General features: G+C 26.6%; 1 protein-coding gene across 1 annotated transcript; it reads right to left on the bottom strand.

The window, feature by feature from the left end:
• Positions 1-808: 808 nt before the first annotated feature.
• LOC114383701 (GDSL esterase/lipase EXL1-like) lies at positions 809-5,767 on the bottom strand. Its single transcript, XM_028343428.1, has 5 exons — positions 5,327-5,767; positions 4,257-4,387; positions 3,907-4,140; positions 1,312-1,567; positions 809-1,202 (listed from the first exon to the last, which is right to left on the bottom strand). The coding sequence occupies exons 1-5, from the start codon at positions 5,619-5,621 to the stop codon at positions 1,012-1,014; spliced, it is 1,107 nt and encodes a 368-aa protein (XP_028199229.1). The 5' UTR covers positions 5,622-5,767; the 3' UTR covers positions 809-1,011.
• Between the last annotated feature and the right edge of the window lie 5,521 nt (positions 5,768-11,288).

Genomic DNA, 11,288 nt, shown 5'->3' with positions numbered 1-11,288 from the left:
TCAGTTTGAGTGTATTTGTGATACATCTAGTCACAGTACAAATTTATCCAATCACATCTTTCTTTTTAGGTTCATTATGAATTTTTTTTATTTGTAAAATTGTAATTAACAAGTCTAAATTAAAAGTGAAGATGAATGAATATAGATAAGTTGATAATATATGTTGAATTTGTGAAAAAATATTAAAATTTATTCTTCGTAAAATACATTCTTAACTCTTAAAAAATGGTGAAAAATTTTAAAGATGACTAAATCTCAATCAATAATTAATTTCATAACTGTTTCAAACAATCAAAATGTGTAAAAATACATATATTATTGTAGAGTCTCAGACCCTAATTACAATGATATCAAATAAAAAAATTAAAAGTGAAGATGAAATAAAATTCTTTCTTTATATATATATATATATATATATATATATATATATATATATATATATATATATATATATATTTCTGAAATAAAATTCTTTCTTTTATATATATATGCAATAATTAATTTTATGGTTGAACTTTTCCATTAACAATTTTATTTATTAATTGTATATAAATTAATTATTGCATATATATATATATGTGTGTGTGCAATAATTAATTTTATGGTCGACACTAATGCACATTTAGCATTGAGTCTTGGCCGATGCTAAAAAGCAAAATTCCTATGATAAAATTAATACATTAGATAGATTTGATTTTCCAATTGTTTAATTTCCTATCTTATGAATATTAATTAACGGTTAGAGTTACCATATTCCTTCAACAAATATAAGCTATTTTATGAGAATATATGTAATAATTAATGTATATACAATGAAAAAAATAATTAGGCTAAGCTTATCATATATAAATTGTATGTAACATTTGAAATTTATTACATGCTTTATTTTGTGGCAAATTAACCATCCCTCAGAAATTGCCTAAGTCTGAAGTTTAATTCAAAAAAATAGAAAATCCGACAACACATGATTTTTAAGAATATAAACACAAGAATTTGATGAGTGCAGCTAGCTCACAAGAATTTATCCAAATATTTTCCAAGAAGAGAAGCTATGAGCCTTCTATAAACGCTTTCAGTAGGATGAAAACTGTCCCAAAACACATACTCTAAATCGTTGGGACACAAGGGAGTGAAACGGTTGCATAATAACACAACCTCTATTGTTCCCGTGCCACAGCAACCCTTGTCTCCGACTTTATAGCCTGCTCAAATTAACAAATTAAGCAGCATGTTGCAAAACTTTAAATCATAAATATAATATATCTATATATTGAAAACTTTGCGGTAAAAGTGAAAATTGAAATTAAGTACCATATTTTTTGTAGTTTATAATGATGTCAAAGAGAGGGTTGTAAACATCAATGTAAACTATCCTGCTATCTTGAAAGTTGTGATTGAGAGAATCCAGCTCCTTTGACAATTTGTTGTTAAATAACTTGGCTGCGTCGTTAATATTGACTACAATTTTTCTTTCTAATCCTCCTGCCAGCGTTCTCTGAGATGGCAAACACCCAAGTGGCGGTGCACTGAACACTGCAATCCTCCGTGCCCCTAATCCATATAATTCCTTTGAGAAGGAAACAAGTACGTGTTAATTAAGATATTTAATTACTCATTAGAACTATAGAAAACCTGAATTAATTTACGCCTTGTGGGACGGAGAAAACATGGGTGATGTTTTCTGCATTCTCACATTCGTTTCATGCACTGGTTACTTTTTCAAAGTCCATTTTAAAATATAAATTTACATTTCCCAATACAATGAAAATATAAAAAAATATTAATAATGAAAATACTCGAAACAAATGTCAGAAAAAACTAGAGCCGTGGTATATGAATCTATGTTGCGGCCTCTTAATAAGAAACCCAAATTAGATTTGAGTCTTTTCAGCCAACACCACAGACAACTGAACTTAACCCGCAGGTTAATCTTTTAGTTTACTACACTCAAGCAAGCTCTTTTAATAAGAATACTTTAGCTTGACAAAACTACTTTATCATAATAATCTGTACTATTAATAGTATTTATAAGATGAGTGCGTTATCTAAAATAACAATAATTTGAGATGGAGAAAATATTTATAAAAAAATATTAAATGAAATTTCTATTATCATTTTTTGGAGAAGAGGAATTTCTATTTTTTGTTTAGCATTTCTTTCATCTCATAATATTTGTCATATAAGTAAAAAATTATTAAAAAATGATTGTCATTCTAACTTTTTAATGTAATATTAATTACTTTTTTCATTTATATCTTTTATGATATCAATGATATAAACAAATTATGTAAATGAATTAATGGTAATTCGGTTAATTTTATAAAATTACTACTTTTATTTATTTATTTATTAGTTTTTTATTTGTGTAAAAAAACTAAGGATGACAAATATTATTGGACAAATGGAGTATTGTTTTAATACTTCTTTTATCCTATAAGTGTCGTCCTAAATTTTTTTTATACTAGACCAAGAAAAAGTAATAAATAAATAAACTCACAAAAAGATTAGTAATTTTACTATACTCACCTTATTATTAATATTACAAAAAAAAATTAAAATACACTTATTAGGGGTATTAATGAAAAAAATAATTAAATCTACATTGAAAAACTAAAACAACACTTATTTCGAGACTTATTTTTCTTCTTACACGACACTTATGAGACGGTGGATAACACAAAAAAATTGATATACTCAGACGGTGTAAAACAATTAATAAATTGTTAATTTAAGTGATATTGATTTCGATTCTTTTAAGTAAGATCTTTAATTTGAACCTTGTGGATGGAGAAAGTATGAATTAAGAGCAAAGATTCTACTAAAAATGACCAACAAGATTTGTTAGTAAAAATTAATTATCCATAAAATTTATAGATACTTTATATTAATATTAATGTCATTATGGCAAAAAAGCAGTGTAAAATGGAAATACATTGAAAAAAAACTGTTTATTTATTTAGTAAGTGGGTCATAAATTATGCCATGACGAATAATTTTAAAGTTATTTCTTAAGGTACAATAATCCTCTTGTTAAGCATAAAAGGTATTAAACATTTTTTATCGTTTAGAAAATATTAAATTAACAAATATATTTAATTTTTTTATTTAATAATTGTTCATAGAGTACTAAAATTATTATCAGGAGAATATTGTAGAATGATACAATATTTATTTATTCTTATAAGTCATTTTTACCCAATTCATAAAAATTAAGAAAAGATGTTAAAATTAGCTAATAGTCTTGAATACATAAAAATAAATATTTAAAATTTTCAATTCTACTAATTTTCTATCCTCCTTAATTATTTTTCTAGTATCTCATTAATTGTAATATATTACTGGCTATTATTACAGTTTATTATTATTAGAAAGGTGAAAAAATTAAATACCTGTAGGAAAGTGTAGAATAATTGAATAGGGTATATTTAGAAATTAAGGACAAACTTAAAAAATTATTTAATATTTCATAAAGTTCGTAATAAAATTTATAACAGAATAAAAAATTCTAAAATGTGATTTTAAATAAGAATAAATATACTAATATAGTATATATGTAGCATCTCAGCCATCACTCTCGTAATGATTATATGGTTAAGTGGTTAACAATCATTGGTACTTGTTACTTGCATCATCTCTGAAAAACCTATTTTTGTGGTTTTTAGAAATAACACGACTATGTGATTTAATATAGATGTGAATAATTATGCTTTTTCAATAATATATGTTTAATTAATAATCCTGTTGCTAATTAAATAAAAGAACATTATTATTTTTATCTAAATTAACTACTAAATGTTTTATAAAATATAAGTGGATTAATAAGAAAATAGTTGTAATTGACTCGAGGGGATTGAGTTATATATGTCTGCTAATTGCTTGGATAAAAGTCATGAAACTTAATCATACCTTGAAGAAATTAGAAGCTGAGCTGAGCAGAAAATCAGCGTATGTAGGAAAATCATATTGCAGTTGTCTAACACGGGACAAAAAGTAAGTATTGGAAATGTCATTGCTGCCAAATACCACAACATAAAGACTGTTGGCTAAGATGAAGTTTGTTCTGTCTTCTCCAACCACTCCTCGTAATTTGCCTAGGTATTCTTTGAACAAGTCTAGTTGACCCGATAAAGATATAGCCGACTGATTCATTATCATAATAATAAGAATGTAACAAACTTAATTAATTAGAAATTAGAAATATAGATAAATTAATAATTAATTTGGAGATGAAGATAAATATTATTTTTTGTTCGTACCGCTGATTGCGATGTCAAAGGATCGTATCCTGCACCACCAGATGCAAAGCACACACCAGTGGCCAATTCACCAGGTTGGAGATGTGGATCCAAGTATGCTGGTACATACTCTTTAATGCCCAATTCTTCAGCTAATACAACACAAAATAATAACTAAGATACACTATTTAATTTAAAGCCAATACCCACCGCCATTTAATGTCACTGACTTCACCGCAAGGAAAAAAATAAACTTCAAGGTCCACTCGTTAAAAAACTAAAATAAAAGAAATGTGTATTGTATTATATTATATATGTAGAAACATAAATGTTACTACTACTATCTAATATTTACTTTTTAAAATGATTTAAAATACTTAATAAAATTATCGTTGAATATTTTTTTAACCATTATTCTTTAAGTACTCCTTAGTCCTTAGTTGCATCCAAACAAATTAAATCACATCTGTCACTCAAAAAAATCCATATCAGTAATGCATACACACAAATATATAACAAATAAATAATAGTTTAATTTCTATATATTATTAATATAGGAAATTTCATATATTAAAAATTACTATTGACATAACTTTTAACGAATAGATATGTAATTAGATAATACTGTAATTTATTTACATCAAAATTAATTAATACCGAAAGCTTAATAGTAATTTGTATCAAAGTATTACCTGAACTCAGCATTTAGCTCGCGTTTTATATATGTGGAACCATTTATTTGAAGAGCCCAAACATATCACTTTGATTCCCTTATAGTAGTGACTGTTATGAACTAAAATGACTAAGTATTATTGTGGAAATAACAAGAGAAGACAAAAATAAGTTTTAAACAGCACAATTTTATATATTTTAATAAAAAAAGAATTTCATTTTAATTTTTTAACAAATGTCTTAGACACTTAATTATTAGCATTTGCCAACTATTAATTTTTCAAAGATATGGGAAGGACGAGAAAAAAAATATAATAATACACAGTCTAATTGGGATGGTTGATTTGAATGTGTTAATTATTATAAATTTTATGTGATATTATATATATTGGATTCTTGAAGATGCATAGCACACGTACCTATAAAGTCAGATGGAACCTTTCCGTTGCTAAATCGACCAGTTGGTTTGCCTCCCTCAAAATCTTTACCATATGGTGGGTAATTGCACCGAGCTGTTGTTCCTAAGTTGTTGTTGTTGTTGCCAGTGTCCACGATTGAATCTCCAAACACCAACACTGCTGGAACTGAAACATTTGGCGGAAGTTTCACAACTGCCCTTGTTTTACACACGATAAAAAACAATAATAATAATGTGAAATGGAGCAGTGAGGAAGGAAGATGAGGAGGAAAAGGGAGCTTCATAAAAAGAACCATATATTATAACTGGGGTTTTTGTCTACTTGTTGGTTGAGCTTCTTTTTTCTGAAATAATAAAGATAAGGTTGATCAAACATAGCATCTTTTATATTTGTATAATTCATATCTTACACAGTTACACCATAAAGTGTATGACAGCATCAGTGTATCCTTCTCTGTTTTAGCTCATTTATTGCAAATATATATATATGTAAAGTCAACAAAACGGAGCTTATCATTGTAGTTTGACGATTCTGTCAAGCCATTAATGAGCAAATTCTTATTTTAATTTTTCAAAATAAATAAATTTCAGTTATATAATTTAAATTTTATAATTATTTTCATTTCATTATTTGTTTTATTAAAAAAAATTCATTAGTTATAATACATTTATATTTTATTTTATTATTGTTTTATACTAAAAAAATTAAAGTCAAAAATATATTATGAAACTAAATTTTTATAAAATTAAGGATTAAAGTGACTAATATATATACAATTTTACATATCAAAATAATGGTTTTCTCAAGCTCAACCATTATTTATTTCGCCTTTATACATGTGGTAATAAAGAAAAGAAAATGAAAACGGGAAAGATGGCCTGAAATAATCTAGTTCTTTTTTTCATTTTCTCATACTTACAATTAAAAATTATTATAAAAACTATCTTTATTTATGTTGCTAAAAATATTTTTCATCAAAAAAATATATTATATTAGTAAGTTATAATTAAGTATTCTCTTAAAATACACTAATGATATCGTAGTCTTTTAACACACCCATATTTAAAAACAAAAAAAACAAGTGCACGTAACTGTGAACGTTAAAAAAACCATATATACAAGATTAAGAGAATGTGGTAGAGATAAAGTTGTAAATTTTGAAAGAGATATAGTAACAATTAATATTGATTGATGGAATCAATCCTCTGGTCTTTTTAATAAGTTTCTTGTATAATTTAATGCAAGAGGATTGGCAAACCAGAAAGAAGTCAAAGACAATTGTCTCTGCTCATATTTCAGGTCACTTGTAAAGATAGTGTTGGATGTGAAACTATAATTTTAATTTCATCACTCTCCTACAGCTCCAACTATATTGGTTCAATTGTGACTTGTGTACTTTTTTGGCTCGGATTTTGTGACGTTCTTTATATATAGAACTGTAGAGAATCGAATTTTATGCATATCAAACTGTAAGATATACTAGTATAGCTTTATATATATACTATCCATGAGTGCCTTTATTTTATATTATATTATATTATATGAAAGTAATATTTTTTATGGCTCAGATTGTTTATGATAAAACAATTGGACAGCAATTCAATTCAAGCTATCTGTGTAAGTGCCGCGATGGCTTCAATTCCGTGACCACCAGTTGGCAGTTGCTTTGAAAATTACTTGTCTTAATTTCTATACATACTAGTACATTTATTGTAGACAACAAAAAAGTAACAAATTAAAAAGTATATATATTATAATTAAAAACAGTAGTTTCTAGTATTAAAAACATTTATTGTAGTGCAACATAAAGATTATGCCAATATATAGAGAGAGAGAGAGTTAATAGTCATAATCCTTTCCAGCAGCTTGTTTCTCCGGCCTCTCTCCACCAAAACTAAATATTTTCTCGGTCTTAAATTAAATTATTTATATTATTATTTCAAAATTATTCATTTTTATTTTTCTATTCATTTAATTATTTTTTATTAATATTTGCAGAGAAAATAATTAAGTAAGAGTATATATGAAAAAATATATGATTAATACATCTAAAAATTAAAAAACAATGCTATAAAAAATAAATAAATTTATAAAAAAAATATTATAATTAAGTAAAAAAAACTACATTGAGGGACTGATATTAAAAGTTAAAAAAGACAAAGACAAAATTAATAGTATCCCTTAGATTAGATATTAACTCAGGCACAATGAACTCTAATAACGCAACATCGTTATGTTGAGATTAAGGTCAGCACTCTTTTTTTTTTTTCTTAGGTTTAAGTTTTTCATACCATTGTTTTTAAATTACTATCTAATATGAATTTTTTTCAACTAAATATCTAAAAAATTCAATTTTATTTTATTATCGATCATTAGTCATCTTCTATTAAGTGATGATGTGGCAAATGAGTGTCATGTTATCACGTTTTATCACGGATGTCTCATTATCACGTCATCACGTTTTGTCACAGATGTCTCATACCTAAAAAAATAGGTCGTTTTCATATTTCTACCTAAAAATTCATTTTTTTTTGTGAAATACCTACCTTGGGAAAATTTTAGTTTCATTTTACTATCTATCGTTAATCCTCTTCCGATAAATGATGACGTGACAAAGGTGATGACGTGGTAACGAAGTGTCTGTGACAAGATGTGATAACATAACACTTTGTTTATCATGTTATCATTTAACGAAAGTCGACTAGCGAGTAGTAAAATAAAACTGAAATTTTTTTAAATACTTGATTAAAAAAATAAATAAATATTAAATAATAATCTAAAATTGACATATATTTTAGATTAAAAAAACCTTAATTTAAGTTTTTTTAGTACTAAATTTTTAACGAAAAAACATTATATAGACTAATAGAGAACTCATCATTTGTTTTGTATACGATTTCTTCAAAACTGTTTTTGAAATATTGTCAATAATTACAAAAATAACACCCTCCCAAACAAAGGTGATTTTGTAACAATCAACCTTAAATGCACGTCGTGAAATGTGTTATTATTAGTAGTGTGGCACCGCAATCCAGTACACATGTCATTCCTATAGGAGCCACTTTCCTCCATTTTCGTTAAAGGTTATCAAATTCAGTGTTCAGTGTTCACCATTTGCAAAAACCATGATATTCTTAATTAACACTTCCATTTATGAAAATAACTAAATGATCAGAAGCAGACAATTAATAAGTTCAGTTGTCATATGGGACTGATTTATAACAATGTGCTGTGTATTTTATCACTTAATTTTTATATATATTTTTTGTTACTCAACTTTCAAATTTGTATTTTGCCACCAATTTTTCAAAATTGTAGGCATTCTATCTCTGTGTTATAATTAAACAATTTTGTTTTAAAAATTAAATGATAAAATTCATAAAATATAAAAGATGAGTGGGGTTTTCATACGAGAGTAGTTCTAGTGTAGAATCATCAAATAAATAAAATGATGGATATACTAAATTGAGTTAGGTGTCAGTTGTATCTGTTACCATCAAATATTTAAAAATTCAAACCAAATTATAACCAGACGCGTGTGGAAAGGATTGAATTTTCTGTCGAAGACTAGGCCCCAATAATTAAGTAGACGCTACTTATTTATTTGGTAACAGGAGCTTTCCACCGACCATACGTTTATTTTTCATGGAATTAATGTAAAAAAATCACCATTGGAAAAATAATTTTCAAAATTTAATAATAATATTATTAATTTAAATTTAAAAATTACTTTTAGATCATTTTGAAAATATAAATGTAATATTTAAAAAAATAGTGTTCCGCAGCTAAAATTAAGTTTGAAAAAAATTAAAAGATTTTACTTAACCTACAAAATTAATTTGACTTATATAACACATCATTGATTTTTTGGGAATTCAAAATTTAAAGCATACAACATAAGTTATTAAGCAAATTGAGCTTTGTCGTGGCAATGTGTTTTGTATTTCTTATATGTTTCTTGTCGAAGCTATTGGTCCTTGTTTAAATACAGTAGGGAGTGGGGGGGGGGAGTTCCTAATAAAAATGTTACCCATCAATGTAAAACTTTCGTAAAACAAACTAAGGATTCCTTTCTAACCACTTACTTAATTCAGAATCAATTACTTGTTGAATTGGTGTTATGTGTGTGGTTTTGATAATGATAATTTGATTGGCCTAAAACTAACTGATTTTCTTGATGAGTAAAAGAGACATCAAAGAAATAGTAAAATCAATTGCTCCCTCTTACTCAAAATAAGTGTCTAGTTTGTTTTCCACCGATCAAGAAAAATTAATAAATAAATAAAAAAGAATAATAATTTTATAAAATTAATCTTATTGAATAGATGAAAAAGAATAATACTATTAATATTAAATTCAAAAATAAAGTGATATTTATTAGAAATATTAATAGAACAATTAATTTTATATTAAAAAATTAATCCGACAATTATTTTGGAACATAAGTAAGTTCTATTTTTATTATCTCGTCTCTGGCTGGGTGAGTATTGGTGATAAATATCGTTGTACGAAGTTTGGAAGAGGATGGGAAGGAAGTGTTTTACTAGTAAGTGGACAGAGAGTGTAATTACGAGTAAAATCAAAGGGAGTTCTTCATTACCCACATCAAATAGATGTTTGTGCAATTCAAAAGGGGATAACAGTAACTTTAATTCTGGTTAATTACATAGATTTTTTCTATTCTGGCTTAATTGAGTTTTATTTTAATGATTTGGTTGGAGTAGTTGAATCAGTGACCACAATCACTTTGGCCACGCAAACAGCCTCACTTGATTTACCAAGTCAACAAATTGGATTCAGATTTCCTGCAGAAAGAAAATTCTCGCATTCAGCTGATCACAATTATTAAATATAGATCAGATTACTCATAATTTATCTTGATAAAATTAATTTAAAAAATAAATATTCATTCAGAGGTTCAAATTCACAAATGCTTGAATGCAGAGCATTTATTTCCCAAATTGTTTTTCTCCTTAAAAGAGTTGTGCTTTCTCATAGGTTCTTTTTCTTATGTTAATACACGGTTAGTTATATTTGATGGTAGGCCATTGTTAGAAGAGAATGGAAGTTTGCTGATTACCATGTATTTTGATCCAGCAGCACTAAGCTACACTTTGACTGTGCTACTTTTGTATTGGATGCTTTGACCCAAGCACTGTTATTACTTATTAGTAATGAAATCTTTTGCTTATAAGAAAAATTCAGAATAAAAAATCACTTATTTAATTGGGATTCTAATTGATAAAGTGTCGTATATAATAAATACGTTTTCAGCATTTGCCTATTTGCCGTCAAGTTAGATGCTAGATGTTGATTGTATCTAAATTAGCAAAAGAAATCAAGTTTTGTAGAGACAATCTTTTTGTTATCACGTCTGAGTGCTCTCTTGTAGGAACACAAGTTATGCAAATGACTCCATCATCACAATGAGTCCACTTCCATGCATGTGCTTAGTCGGGTCATGCTGAATATTGGATATTGATTGAAATAATTGTTATTAGAGTTTCTTCGAAATTTGTCCTTGGACATGTTCTTCCAATAGTTTTTTTTCTTTACAAAATCTCCTCTTGAGTCACTTTTAATTCACCATGCACACTGTTTCTAGCCATTGCATAATTTTTCTTTTACTTCTTTTCTTATGTTGGGGTAGTTTGCCATTGTTTATTACTGTTCTACTGTTATTAGTATTATTATCATTATCTTCATGTGGCTTATTAGATTGACATTTGTTGGATCAGCTGCAACAGCAGGTGGGGCATTTTCAGGATCTAGGATCTACAGGAGAGAAACTCCCAAGAAAATTAGAGTTTTCTCTCTACAAGACAAGAAACATATATAGAATATATAGAATGGATGTATCATATAAGAATGATTATTTAATGTGAGAATAAAAATGGTTAATTTTAATTGTTAAGATTAAAATAAAAGATTAAAATTAAAATATTTTAAATTCAAATTAAAA

Source organism: Glycine soja, chromosome 14, assembly GCF_004193775.1.
Source record: "Glycine soja cultivar W05 chromosome 14, ASM419377v2, whole genome shotgun sequence".
Classification (NCBI taxonomy): Eukaryota; Viridiplantae; Streptophyta; class Magnoliopsida; order Fabales; family Fabaceae; genus Glycine; species Glycine soja.
The sequence above is the reverse complement of the archived record's forward strand: the minus strand, read 5'-3'. Positions and strand labels throughout refer to the sequence as shown.